The sequence below is a fragment of the Cydia fagiglandana genome, chromosome 2 (genome assembly GCF_963556715.1).
Source record: "Cydia fagiglandana chromosome 2, ilCydFagi1.1, whole genome shotgun sequence".
NCBI lineage: Eukaryota > Metazoa > Arthropoda > Insecta > Lepidoptera > Tortricidae > Cydia > Cydia fagiglandana.
In genome coordinates, this window is record NC_085933.1 from 15,520,947 (window position 1) to 15,536,260 (window position 15,314).

The 15,314-nt window shown below is 37.1% G+C and overlaps 1 protein-coding gene across 1 annotated transcript; it reads right to left on the reverse strand.

The window, feature by feature from the left end:
• Nucleotides 1-7,754: 7,754 nt before the first annotated feature.
• Nucleotides 7,755-15,190, reverse strand: LOC134676792 (nose resistant to fluoxetine protein 6-like). Its single transcript, XM_063535177.1, has 14 exons — nt 15,139-15,190; nt 14,621-14,782; nt 13,129-13,346; nt 12,834-13,042; nt 12,408-12,496; nt 12,155-12,336; nt 11,586-11,749; nt 11,002-11,170; nt 10,304-10,497; nt 9,482-9,629; nt 9,012-9,195; nt 8,457-8,596; nt 8,072-8,181; nt 7,755-7,895 (listed from the first exon to the last, which is right to left on the reverse strand). The coding sequence occupies exons 1-14, from the start codon at nt 15,173-15,175 to the stop codon at nt 7,817-7,819; spliced, it is 2,085 nt and encodes a 694-aa protein (XP_063391247.1). The 5' UTR covers nt 15,176-15,190; the 3' UTR covers nt 7,755-7,816.
• Nucleotides 15,191-15,314: the final 124 nt, after the last annotated feature.

Sequence of the window (15,314 nt, forward strand, 5' to 3'; positions counted from 1 at the left end):
AATTAACGCATTTAGCTCTTTCTCAGTAGTGGAGTGATTTCTTTCAGCACCGACAAGTGCCCTACTGGCATATGCAACAGCATGCTCATGGCCATCATCATCCAGCTGTGATAAGGAACAGCCAAGGCCGACCTCTGATGCAACTGTGGTAATTATGAAAGGACGGTCAAACCTAGGCATGCATAATATAGGTGCAGATACCAGCAGTTCCTTGCTGACCCTGAAAGCCTCCTCAGCATCTTCTGTAAATTGGAAAACTTGCCCCTTTTGTAACTTCCTAGTGAGCCTATTTAAAGGAGCACAAACAGTTGAGTAATTATTTATAAATCGGCGATACCAAGATAACATTCCCAAATAACGTCTGAGTTCCTTTTGATTAGTAGGGCGAGGATAATCTACTATGGCCTTAATCTTATCACTGTCAGTTCTCAAGCCCCTGTGATCCACTACATACCCTAGGAATTTCAAAGATGGCCTACAAAAGACTGACTTTTCTAAATTGATAGTTAGACCTGCCTGTCTCAGCTTTTCACAGACCTGTTCCAGCAGAGATACGTGTTTTTCAAAGGTGTCAGAGACTATTATGATGTCATCTACATAGTAAAATACATTGTTTGCAAACTCAGGTCCAAATACTTTATCCATAAGTCTCATCATGGTAGCAGTCGAATTTACTAACCCAAATGGCATACGCCTGAAATGAAAGGCTCCCAGACCCGGCACGACAAAGCAAGTCTTTTCCCTAGAATCGGGTGATAGCAGTATCTGAAAGAAAGCTGACTTTAGATCTAGAGAGGTTAGGTATCTAGCATTACTGAGGGAATCTAGAACCTCTTGTATTCTGGGCATGGGATAGGAGTCTACCTTAGTGACACTATTTAACTTTCTACTATCCAGGCACATCCGGAGTTCACCATTCGCCTTTGGTACTAACAAAATTGGACTGCTCCATGGAGAATTACTTTTTTCAATAATGCCCAATTTCAACATTTCATCTATCTCTTTCCTAACATAATCTCGGTGGTGATAGGGTATAGGATAATATTTTTGCTTAATTGGAGAACTATTCCCCGTGTCTATTACATGCTCCTCCAAAGCAGTACAACCTAAAGTATCTTTGTCAGCCGCTATAGACTTAAATTTTAATACTAAATTTTCCAAAAGTGACTTTTGTTGTGCACTCAAGTCCTCAAATCTATGCAAGTGTATATTGTTATTTGAAATGATGCTCACCTTACCAGAAGGGACCTCCTCCGGCGGCACCTCTTTTAGTATGTCCTTACAGAGCCCAAATTTCCTTAAGAAATCTACCCCTAGTATCATGGGCATGTTAATATCTGTAGAAATATAGAAATTTATAAAATGCAGGTCATGTTTGTAAGCTACAGGGATTTCTACATAACCTACCATATGTAAGTATGCCCCATTACCTACACTTAAGTTTTTATTTGGAGGCCTCAAAATGAGAGTGAGCCCCTCGTCGCGTAAAGTCTTTAAAGCATCCTCGCTCAGTAGCGAGACAGCTGCTCCTGAATCAGCCAATGCATTACATTCCAGTCCAAAAATACCTACATTCAAAAATGGCCTATCATCATCATCATCAACCTTAAACAGCGGCCTAGTAGTAGTAGTAGTAGTAGTGGCTTTGTTTATTAGCAAGACATGAATTGTTTGGCATAGCAAAAGTTTGGTCAGAGACATGTGATTCAGTGAAATTACCCATAGTCTCCGACCCCCTATTCAGTTTTTTGAGCAGTCACAATACCTGGTGATGGTGCCTGGTTTTTTGCATCTGAAGCAGATGGGATTTGGGTGAATGTCACATCTAGAATGGTGATGTGCACCACCACACTTTCCACAGAGCACAGTGCCACCACTTGTCTGTCTTTGAGTGTTATCACGCACATTACTACCGCTAGGCTTAGGAGTTAAGGGAACTATATCTGCTCCTACACTACAGAAGTTTGGCAGAATGGTATCCCTACCAGTACTCAAGTAACCTCTATTCTCACACCTGAACTTCGACAACTCTAAACGTGCGCAAATTTCCTTCAGTTCCCTAATAGTGTGCACTTCAGTAAGTGCCAACCTAGATATAAAGAAAGGACTCATGTTAGTTGTAATAATATCTAATTGTTCGGTTTCAGACAAAGGCCTAGATAATCTCAAGAAAAGGTTTTCCATTATATTTATAAAAGATTTGACAGTTTCATTTTTACCTTGCAGACGGGCCTTTATCTGATTCAACAGACACCTTTCATAGTCAATTGGCTGAAATTCCGCCTTCAATGAGTCAATCAAGTCCTGTACGGAGTCGAACCGAGTTTTATTAGTTCTAAACCACAACAGAGCCTCACCCGTGAAGAGATGCACTGCATTTCTGAGCAATTCCTGATCAGATATTTCCGAAGAGTATTGAAGCTCTTGTAGTCTAAAGATAAAGTCATGCACTGGAGTGCGTCCGTCAAAGTTCAAGTTCCACTTCAAGACCTGAGAGGCACGCTTGTGGCATGAGGTAGTTGGAGTAACATCCTTGACCTCCATGACTTGTGCAGAATTAGAAGTAGAAGCCGAGTTACATTTCAATGTTTCTGTGGCTCTGAAGGCCCTAGACACAAGAGATATTTTCCTAAGCTGTTGATCCGAGCTGAGTAATGACAATTTTTCTAACCTTAGAATGATGTGAGACAACTTCGAAAGACAACGCCTCCGACACGACGCCGTAGAATGATCTGCCTGCAGCACCTGGACGAGTTTCTCCTCACAGACCTGAAATTCCCCGTCAACAGGCAAGCTTGAAATATATTGGCTACCTTTAGTGTTGTCGTGAGGTGTGCCTTTGGCAAGTCTAAATTGTTTTCTTAAATCATCAACAGTGGACTCTTCATTTGCCTCAAACCCTCTGGCTTTCAGCTCAAAAATGAGCTCATCTTTGTTTAGACAGTCAACATCTACATGTAGGGACATGTTGTAAGTAATATTTAAATTAACAGAAGTATTTTAAACACAGAGTAGACAAAGTCTAGATAATCTAGATAGTAAATTAAGTTTGTTACTTAAAGTAGTATTGAAATTTACACAGACGTCCTAAAACTATAAGTATGTTATATCGAGCTCAAAAAATAGCTAAGAGAGATTTCTTCAGAATCCACAGACTGTGACAACAATATTTAACAAAATAAAGCGTGGCCCCACGTTGGGCGCCAAATGTAACATACTATATTGGTGTTTTGAGTTTTAAGAGCTATGGACTATCAGTGGTACTCAGGGTTCGTGGGTCTGACGCTCTATTGTCACACTACACGTCTGTGATATTCCTAAAAATCTATTTAATAACTAGAATTAATTTTAAACAGGGAGAATGAGAAAGTATTGGGCGCCAGCACGCTGTAAAGCGTACAGAAAGGTGAAAACTAAGATGAGAAAAGAAAACTATTGTTTAAGCTCGAGACAATTAAATATAATATCAATGTTTCACACAAAAACAGTAGTACAGTAAGGCAATACAGAAAATAACCTTATGCTATTATTATACTAAAAACACTATGCTATCGGACTGGCTACGCAGTCTCAGTTAAAGTTTATTAAGTCTATACACTAATTATGCACTGAGCACTTGAAGTTTATTAAGAGGCCACTATTGCGTGAAGCTAATTATAGTCTATTGATTAGTAGCACACCTAAATCACGTGTCTATAGTAAGAGGCAGCCTGGCTGTGATCACAAGTCACGCCAGAAGCGCATAGGTGGCAGCCAAAGGTGACACGTGCTGAAACCGTCAGCCACGTGTCCAAGTGACCGCCTATCTACCACGCCAACGTCGCGATGCGCAACAGGAATCACGAGCTCGAAAGAGCCAATAACAAATTAGATCTGACCACACCTGAGTCACGTGTCCGTAGCAGAAGCCGGTGAAGCCGTTGCTACGCACTGCCCCAGAGGCGCGCAGGGGAACAGCCAAGAGTCGCGGTGACACGCGGTGATACCGTCAGCCACGTGTCCAGGTGGCTGCCTGCCCGCTTCGCCAACGTCGCGCTGAGCAGCACGAAGCTCCAGCCCAAGGCCCACAGCAACGCCCAACGCCGACACGTGCCCGAAGAAAAAGCCCAGGGTAGGGACCGGCATAAAGGCTAAAGGAAAAAAAAACCACATATTGAAACCCAATATTAAAAAAAAGGATTGATTCTCCACTGAAATTAACTGGACAATCGCTAAACTAACACACCTTTCTGGCATTTACAGGAAAACCTACAAATTGGCCATGCGGTCATCCGACACACATGGGCAAGGACGGAAAAAAAAGGTTACATTTCCTACAATAAAATCGCAAATGCTTACCCGGATTTCAAGTGAAGCGATTGATGCTACACTGCTGACATTTATAAAAAAATATTTCTTAAGAATTCCCTACAGGAATTTAATGTAGGACGCCATATTGTTCTGTTTGCTGTAACAAAGAAATGTAAAATCAGTAAAGACGAACGTTATAAAAACCGGGCTATATTTCTATAAAGATTTGCGCTGTGGCTTACCTCGCTACAAAAAGTGAAGATGTATTTCCATATTTTACTGGGATGGCCCCCGTACAAAGCGACCAGAGAATATCTGCACCAGCTTCCTCACATGGCTGCGGAAATCTCAGTGACTTGATCTCGTTCGACAATCCATTTCCTCTCTTGTTATTTTTTTTTCTTATCTATGAACCCACGCGCAGAGCCAAGGAATTTTGCCAGGCATTGCAAACAATGTCCCAAACAATATTTGAAAATTATCATATTATAAGACCAACGATACCGAGTACTAATATTTTTGAGGAACTAAACCTAAATATTTCAACCATTAAAGAAAATATTTAATATTAAATAGGAACCATAAAGTTTTCTAGAGCAACAGCTCGCGACTAAGTGTAGAAGTACCTCGCTGTGCGAATAGATGGCGCTGAAGACAATCTCGTTCGGCCTGTTTTGTTACAATGTCGCTGTGAGTATGGAACTAAAAAAAAGAAATTGCTTTAGTTACGTTTGAAACGTAACAGATGGATAGCACTTTCATCTTTTAACACGCTAAGCGGTAGACCATTTACATGTATACGGGAAATATCATAAATACTCCAAATTTCCTCTTAAATGTCCCATGACTGGTGCTGTTACTATATATGATATTAATTTATTTTTTTATGATTAATGTTCATGAAATAAATATTATTATACTTTCATATTAATTACATTTTCATTGTGCCATAGAAAAAAATAAAACTTTTGCTGACGAAAGTTTTCCAAAAAAATCTTTTTTTACCTCTATGTTAGATACCGCTCCAATAGAAATAGAAATAGAAATACATTTATTTATGACAAACAAACACAGATGACAAAAACATGTTGACAAATATACAATGTATAACAAATAGTGAAAAATGTCATAAAAGGGTCACAACTCAGCATGTATCAATCAATATTTTCTGAATATAAGCAGAGAATTCATGTTTATATATTTAATAATTCAAAATTGTAATTTTTTTATTTTCTGCGTAATAATAAAATGTAGGAATAAGCGCTGGAGGCCTAGCGGTAAGAACGTGCGACTTTCAATCCGGAGGTCGCGGGTTCAAACCCCTGCTCGTACCAATGAGTTTTTCGGAACTTAGGGTAAACCCTCCAGTGAATGAACACCCCCCAGTGAATGAACAAAATCACGTTTTTTGTCTAAAATAAAAAATATAGCAATTTCTACCACTTGTCTTATTTTTTTTCTTATTAACAACTCTATTTCCTATGCAATGACAACCCGTAATAAATTTATTTTCTACCAGTTGGGATGTGACTGGCATTTGAACTATTTGAAGTTTACGTGTTTCTGGATTTGAAGTTTTGTATTGAAACATTAGATCCCAGATAAGAACAGTGTAAGTTTGGAGCAATATATGAAGTGCTTATTTAATCTTTACCAGTACAAAGTTTAGTTATTTGGTTAGATTAAGAGTTAAACCTTCTATTTATGTACACTTTGTTGGCGTATTATGCGATTAAGTCTTTATTTTTTATAGTTCCATTACTGGTTCATCAAATGTTCTGAAACCAGTAAATGAACAGTGTGTTCATTTACTGGTGTCGCGTAGATTTCATTTTTTCCCAAATGTATATGTAAACGCAATTGTATTGAGCTTGTTTTTTGTGATTCTGCATAGAAAACGATTCTGATTCATTTAGCCAGTATTGGAACAAACCAAATTTCTATAGTCCATTTACTAGATTTGTCATGCCTATGTATGAACAATACAAAATTTGGCTTGTTCATTTATTGGATTTCTACTAATTCTATGTATGAACAGTGTAACCACGAACAATGCAGTGACAAGTGTATTATTTTAAGCATTATTTGGTGAGCATGACCCCTTTTCATCAAAATATGCACGTTGGTTCTTGTTTTAATGGTTGATTTGATTTTTTTCCTTTTAATATGTAACGGGTTTCTGTGTTATTGGTGAACAACCATCATTTTATTACATTCTAATCGATTTGAAGTCAATATGGAGTAATAAAAAGATATAAAAGCTATCGCGGTACCTATCAAAATTAAGCCGGAAACGGTGTTTGTGATGAAAATGATTTTATTATGCTTATTAAAAAGATTTAAATAATGTTCATTCACTGGGTGTTTCGGTGTTCATTCGCTAGTTTTTATGTTCATTCATTAGGTTTTTGGGTAGTTTTTGGTAAATTCTGGTATAACTCAAAAACTATGAAGGTAATTAAAAATCGCAGAAATTACTTTCTTCTTTATTAAATGAGGATTGATTAAATTGCAGTTAATTATTCCAATTATTAATGAATGCTGAGCAATGATTTTTCAAACTTGGATAATTGCTTAAGTGTTCATTCACTGGTGGTCTTCCCTATGTACGAAATATCATTTGATATTTACAAGTTGCTTTTCGGTGAAGGAAAACATCGTGAGGAAACCGGACTAAACCCAATAAGGCCTAGTTTCCCCTATACGTTGGAAGGTCAGATGGCGCTTTCGTAAAAACTAGTGCCTATGTCAATTCTAGAGATTAGCTGTCAAGCGGACCCCAGGCTGCCATGAGCCGTGGCAAAATGCCGGGATAGCGCGAGGAAGAACAAGAGGAGAATAAAATGTAGGAATAGATGTGTCTTTCTAGGTCTAGCTTAGTTTTACTCGTATATGTTAAGTATTTCTATGTTAAAATCCTTTTTATTACACATCTACAAAATAAATTTACAACGAAACACACATAATATTTAAAGACTGAGACCAAACTTTTATATCCGCAACGCAGGCTTCGTCAGGTAAACACAAATTTACAATCAGCTACAGGCATCGTCACAAAAAACTACAGCGATAAAATCCGCAACAGGCTTCGTCAACTCGCTTACTCTAAAAATACACATTAATAAGAAACAAAAAAAAACCCTACAAATAAAATACACTCTCCAAAAATAAAAAAATAAATAAAAATGTAATGTTAAAATTGGTTTCAAACTTTAGTTAAAAAGGGACCTTATGCTTATGCTAGTGTGCACAAAATCATAAATCGAATGATTTGTACGAATTCTTTTGGCACATCTTTCTATGTAAGGTATTTAGGGGCATTTTTCGACAAGTTGGCGAGCTCTCACGGTTTGTTTTATTTCTAAATGATATACTTACATAAGTTTTTGATGGTGTCACTTTTACGTAAACACAAATTTTATTAACACTTACATCTTATTATTTAATAGACAGAATGTATGATAAAAAAAGCGTACGTAATTAAAACTGACACACACATAAAAATAGAGCAAAGTAGTTGAAACAATCACAAGCTTTTTTGTTTACTTGTGTCGTTTTGATGAGCACCGTTCCTGGATATTTCAACTTTCTCCTTGGCAGAGCCTCTGAAAACAAAAGAAAGGTTTATTTTTAACTAAGCTTTAATTTATTTTTAATTATGAAATAATCGTACATTGTGCAACAAAGGGGGTATGTCAGTGCAGAGTTAGCTTAGACGGACTATAGACTTAATATTCTAAGCCCCTATAGGTATTACGAAATACCTGTTTATGAAACTTACTTAGTGTTGAGGTATGGGTTCGTGATGTTGACTAGAGGAGCCTCAGCCAGCAGCCAAACCATCAGACTCAGCAGCAGCGACACGACCACCAACCCAAGGGAGTATATCAGCTAAAATTAAAAACACCCAATTTAAAATAGACGTCATCGTTAACTTACTTAGAGGAAACCTACGTCATAATATATTTATGCCAATAGATTTATGACAATGACAACAAGGTATCAGCTACCATTAGCATATCAAGTACTGCATGAGACGTTTACATTTAAACACATAAAGCATTGTCAAAACTGACTCGATCTCTAAGGTGTGCGAAGAGAAGATTCTCTTATATATGAAAAAAGGAAATTCATGTATTAATAGACATTTAAAAATAACTACTCACAGATTGAAACAAGTGGTATTTCATATGATCTCTCAAGGAAGAGGTTTGATACAGAAGCACCAAGTGTATGACATATAAGCCGTACGAAAGCCTACTGAGCGGCGCGAACACGGACCAGCTGAGGAATTGGTTGATGAGGGCTGCGGACAAGATTGTCACATGTTCAATTACCTATACATTCATCATTAATATCATTATAGATGTATATATCTCAAAACAAGGTACCAAGTAGTCTAGAAACTCACGCTTTTTAATTTGCGACAGGCCACTATTTTTGCCTCATGCGAGACAAAATTAACGTAAGAAATTTTAAATCAATACCTGAATCAAAAGCTAGTGATAAGTACGTTAAATTGTCAAACATAGGTGAGAAGTCCCGCTCAATGTTACAATAGGCGTGTATAGATAAAGTAGGGTAGTTATTAATATGGTAAAATTGTAAATAAATTGATCGTAGTAAGAACGTAGGTATATATGTTCTACATAACACAATACCCTTTAACATTAAAATTACGTCATTTTATTAGATATAGTGAATCTTGATTCTGAACTTACGAACTTGGCCGTAAGTGCAAAAGATGACGACACCTAAAACAGCTACGGCAAAGAGATTTCTTTCGAAAGCCGCGAAGATGCAGGCCAGCCATCCGTGGACTCTGTACACGAAGCACAGGTGACCCAACACCAGTATGACGAGCATTAGGTTCAAGGAGACGTAAGTACCTAGGAACGACACCGTCTGAAATGGGTAAAAATAAAAAAGCTAGGTAAAGATTAATAATTAATACATGTACCTACTTGAGTGAACAACATGCTTGACAGACAAGTTTCTTATCTTGGCAAAAATATCTTATAAAATAGACACTTTATAATATGTATATTCTCTAACTTTAACATTTTGCTCCATTGGCACAAGCGAAGTTCAGACTTTTTTTTTTTATTTGTCTAGGTAAGAATTTTGTAAGCTTGTTTGTTAGAAGCAGGTATTATGTATACAAGCATCTTGTTTCAATACGGTAACTTACTTTTGACCAGACTTTCCTGTAATCTTTGGGCTTGTAGATTGACATGAGATATCCGGCAGCCAGACCAATCGCATAAGGGCCCATCCTGTTGTGTGTTTTGATGTAGAAGTTCCTAAAGGTGGAGCTAGGTCTAATGTTTACCTCTGTCCTGAAATATAATTATGTTTTAATATTAACTTTATCTTTAGGAGATGAGACGCGAGTGAATGAACTACGAGTAGGGCACCTCGTGGATTAGAGTAATCCTCTTCCAAATGAATATCCTGATAGCAAACTATTAATAAGGGATATTACTCAGTTTAAGCTTATTTTACGGCTTAACCACTTTTGAATCTTCAAATATAGGTACATTGTACAATAAAATAAAATACAAAATAAGCTACATTTATAATGCGCTACCCATACACATGCCATGCATCTTTATCATCCATTTACTCTTCGACGGTGTATACCATATACAGTGAACTAGATATATTTTTTGCATAAATGGCAAATCCAGCGCCTCCCTTGGTCATTTTGTACTAAAAAGATTTCTTTAACTCTCTTTACACGAGATCAAGTTATTGATATTTTGTGATTATTTCTTGCATCTATGCATTTTCTGAACAGTTTGTATAAGCTTATTTTTTAAATCTTCTTCTTATTGTGTGCAGAGATCTTAACTAGATAATATTTTGCCAATATCTTGCCACCTCTACTCCCGGGGGGTAGCTCTTATGAGTTATTTTGTAGTGCACATATTTGGACACTGTTCCCTGTGTATCATATGTTGCGTTATTTGTAGTATGCAATTTTTTAATTAAAATGAGCAAATAAACTTACCCAATATTGAAAGCTAGAATTGCTGGTAAATCATAGACATATATGGTGATCACGGGCATTATGAAACTGATCACCAGCACTATGGCGGCAGCTGCTGTGCCGATCCTTGAGTTTTTGCGGTACACGTACAGAAGGACCAGCGTCATTACGTACATATGGAAGTCGCAGGGGATGTACCAAGTGGCTGGGTGGCACTGGAAATAAGTATGCACACACAGGTTCAGGTATGCTCGTATCGTTTTAAATGTAAATATTTGTTTACTTATGGAATTTTGTGAGCTACTTGTGCGAATAAGACCTGATGCTATTACTACATTCCTAAAAGCCACAGGTAGTATTAAATTAGTAATTTGCGAAATGTAGTAAAAAATTCATTCGAAGCGAAAAAATCTGAAGTTACAGACAAAAATAGGGGAATACAGAAGATATTGAAGAAGATAAAAGTTATTAAAGAGGAGGAAATTTCCAATAAAAAAGTCCTGGACCTGGTATAAGACCCTTCTCTGATGGAAAGCCACATATAGTTTTCATGAATATATAAAAACTGATGTAGCACAATTACCCAGTAGGGAGCATAATATTAGTAGGCATATTTTACGGTTCGATATTATTCAGATCTAAATCTAAACCCGAATGCAATACCTCAGGAAAAGTCTTTCCGACATCAACCTTCGTGTAATACCATTAATATTACATACCATTTCTAATGCGTTGTAATAATTCCCGACCATTAGTATTGCCGGCAACCAGTTCTTCTCGCACATCTGTTGCTCGTAGAAGGCTATCTTGGGGTAGACAGGGCCGTCATCGGTATGTTTTGACATATGGGCCAGGTAGAACACGGTCACGGCTAAAAGGACACCAAGTCTGAAAAAAAGAACATTCTAGAAGTCTGGTCTAAGGATTGTTGTATATAACTTTGTCTAGTGATTTTTCTTCATACTTAGTCTATGATAGCGATTGAAAAGGGACCATCCTCGAGCATTGTCATCTAGACGGTCGTAAAATTCTCTACGCAATATTTGCCGATAAGTATGTGACATTGTGAAGAGAATAGTTAATATGAAATCATTTTCAACAATAAGGGCTACAAAAAAGTATAAGCACACCCCGGGGTTTCGAGTGCGGGAATGATTTCGTTTATTTATAACTTTGATTATAGTAAGATAGTTATTAAGTATAAAGCACTAAACATGCTTCGAAGTGAAAAGGGCTTGCCAGCCTCATCATCCGTCTATGTTACCTCTTCGGCCGGCAAGCTCTTCTTTGCAGTAATGTTTACCTTATATATCGTTTCATAATATTCTTCATTAAACTGTAGTGTTTGATTATATCCAATGTGGCCAGGCTTTTTCCCACTAAAAGTCCAGACAATGAGAAGAATGTGTCCACTATTACATCAAAATGAGTCGTAGCAATGGCCATTACTGGTCTATCCGTGCCCATCTGAAAAATAAATGGTATGTTGTCAGTAGGTAGGATATACTTATAGGAGTACCTACTATTAAAGCTTGTAATTATACCTATCAGTACACGGGTGATAAGAGTCCACATTAGATCTTTCTCTCGTAATTGTGAAAAGATTTGCGACTTACAGGCCAATTTTAGTTTTAGTTATTAGATTTGTTTCCAATATGATTCTGATCTGTTGGTGTCAAAAGTGCCATTTCTTTAACCAAAAGCGTGACTTTATACCCTTACTTAAACACATATACATTTCTTCAACAAAATAGAATAAAAACATCACCACCTATAATAATGATAAAAGGCGTGCGGGGAACAGCTTTCCTAAACCCTTGACTCTAGTGAAACTTGCACGTTAAGTTTCCAGTAGTGAATAAGTATTATTACCCGGTCAAAGTCTATGGCATTGCTAACAGAAGTCCCCTGTGACATTGCTAAGCAGTGGGAGAATGCGATAAATATCGCCGTCAGGAAGCGGATACCGTGCAAACATGGTAGTTCATCCTTGTCTGATTTGAACACTGTATTCCAGTTGCGGCGGAGACAGAACGATTTTGCAACGTGATTGGCTAAAAAAACGTATAAATGAGTATCATGCAGTACATAAAACAATTCATTTGCTTAATTATCACGTACCTACCAAATGAGTTAGAACTAGCGGTGACTGGGTACTCGCTAACATAGTACGTTGAAGCTACAGCTATGAACAGCAGCGTTGCGAAAGTGTACCTTGAAAAGGATTGGGTTATAATAATAACAATAGGTACAAAGATATTAAATTAAATTACTTAAAAAAATACAATTAATTTAATAAGTTGTCATACGATCTTACCTATCGCCGTTTTAAATGGGGAAAATTAGTAGACTTGGTCACTTCAACGAAATTGCTTCCTGTTTACTACTTCTCATAAAATTAACAAAATGTTTATGAAAAGAAGCCACTCGGACATTTGCTCCCCGATTTTTTTAATGGCTATGATATTTAAAATGGGACTAAGTACCTAACTATTTAGGTGCTTTTATCTGTAGATAGTCGGGAGTTTTAAGATAAAGAGTAAAATCTTACACAAACACGTAATATCCGGTAGAATATTCCCTCGGGGCCGCTGCTTCCTCACAGTGGTGTATAGAGACGGCCGCGCCCCGGGCCGCGCGCAAGTACCCCGTGCTCATGAGCGCCTGCACAAACTTCACCGCGGACTTGCTCGGGCAGCCCGCGGGAAGGCAGACCCCATGTGCTATGTATGAGAAACTACGACCGAAGTGTGTTTTAGTCTGAAATTACAATTACAAAATTTAGGCTAGCCCAATCGATTGTGTGAAAATGAATAACTTTTCCAATGAACAACGTTTTAACTTACATCGAGGTAATAGTCCTCTGCTCTAACATAAGGATCGGAAACTTCTTCCATTGTCTTGACGCCATCTTTATTCATCTCTATTTCCGCTAAACAGTATTGAGTGCGTAATTCCGGGTGTGTCGCGAGCCAGGGCGGGCGCAGGCACTGGTCGTAGCTCCCCAAGTGGTAGCGGGCGCCGAAGAAGATGCCCGTGGGCGACTGGTCGATGGAGTTCCATACTGTAACAGCAGACCACCATCAACCACTAGTGCCTAAACCTGTACGCGTACCTGGCCTGTACGCGTAATTACAGAAAGCGACTGTTTCGCATAGAACCTTATTAAGCAGTCACATAGATAAGTAGATACCTAGTCATAGTTTAGGTATTAGGTTTTAGGTTACTAAAATATTGGTTTTCATTGTAAAATTGTGTTTAACCTACGTAGCCGTAGTACAAATTTTAAGTTCTATTAAGTACTGGCTTTAAGGTAAGGTAGGATAAGACGAACATAGTTAACTTTACTCGGGGCATGACAAAAAGTATGAGGATTCCATACAAGTGTTTGTCGTGCCCCGGTGATACCAGTAGTCTTTTCCCACGTTACCTTAACAGTAAAACTCTCTTCAGTAAAATTATAGATACTATTGAAAAAGCGTTTTTTGTTTGGGCTTTACGAAAAAGTTGTATATTTAGCTTTTCATACTTTTTGCTAAATCCGCTAAAAATATGATGCCGAAATTATTATCGAATTATTGTCAAGAGATATACTGGATGTGACCTGTGAGCAGCAATAAATTAAACAGTATAGGCTGTACTCCTCAAACTGACCAACATATGTTCAGCGACTTTATAAAATATGTTGTGTTTAGATTTTTATTACACTTTAAATAAAGTTTATTGCGAATTTTGTTATGTGATAGGTGATAAGAAAAGTCAAACACACTGATGTAGCGTACATTGAAATGTAATATTTAATTCGTCTAAAAAGAGGAATATCTAAAGATTTCATAAATTTTTAAAAGTTGTTAATTAATAGTTATATAATTTGAGATTTACAACATATGTTTTAATTATTTGCTCATACTACATGCCACACCCGGTATACAACTAAGCATTTTGATTTAAAAAATAAGTGTGGAGAGAAATTAATATTACATTAAAAATTTCGGTTATGATGGAAAGTAACTTTGCATAACATAACCAATGATGCTTCGCTCTTTGATTGAATATTCTGATCACAAAGCACACATCAAGTAAATCATTCTTACAGGAGTGGAATTAACGCCCCCATTTAAACAATTTCAGCCCGTTTTATATAAAGCCCCCGCCTGCAACTCCGGCCGCACAGAAGTCGTTAGAATTTTCATTAATTTCAAAAAATTCTTACTCCACATTTTAAAATTGTACCTATAATTGAGGTGTGTGAGTGTTTGTGTGTGTATGTGTATATAACTGCTGCTTCGGCTGTTTTTTACATGGAGACAATATATCTGTACAATTTTATGTACTTACCCCATGTGGCCCATAACGTAGAGTTCTTAACATTTTCCAGAATGTTAAATATTTTGTCACGGCAGGGCACCTCATCAGCGTCCCACTCATTCTTTGACAGATTTTCGAATATGTGGTCTAGGTTAGGAATGTCTAATATTAGTTCCTCGGCGAGAACATTCGCTGAAAAAGAAAAGAAAATAATTGTAACAATGTCTTACTAGTTTTTATATTTTCAACCTACTTGAGATATCTAAGGACCTCTAATTTGATACAAATTATATTTGGTACTACTCCTATATTTAATAATGTACTAGTACTTTTCGGCCAATACAAATTTCGGAACTAAGCATCACTTTTATGAATATGTGACATGGTGCTTATCTTGCGGGCCCCGCTCATAATATCAAAAGAATAAAAAAAAAACACAATACAACCCTCGCCTCGCACAGCGAATTTTTTTTTTCATTATCATTATTCTTGTTTAGTAACATATAGATACGTATAAGTATAATAAAAAAAAAATTGTAAAAACTTACCAAAAACAAAAAAACACGCTACACTTTTAAACAACATTTTAAACTGATATTGACTATTTATCAGCTTGGTTTAGTATATTCACTTAATAATACGTGCGTCACGTTCGGCGTTTAGCGACAACTTCTCCTGTAGGTACATAAGTAGCTAATATAAGGGCGACTAAATAACTCTTGCG

Bases quoted from the DNA above. Each gene is read 5' to 3' on its own strand.
- LOC134676792 (XM_063535177.1), bottom strand. From the start codon at position 15,175: ATGTTGTTTAAAAGTGTAGCGTGTTTTTTTGTTTTTG. The intron at 9,630-10,303 runs GTAAGTTTATTT...ATTATATTTCAG, and splicing joins ATTCTAGCTTTCAATATTGG to GACAGAGGTAAACATTAGAC. The intron at 8,182-8,456 runs GTGAGTAGTTAT...TTTTAATTTTAG, and splicing joins AATACCACTTGTTTCAATCT to CTGATATACTCCCTTGGGTT.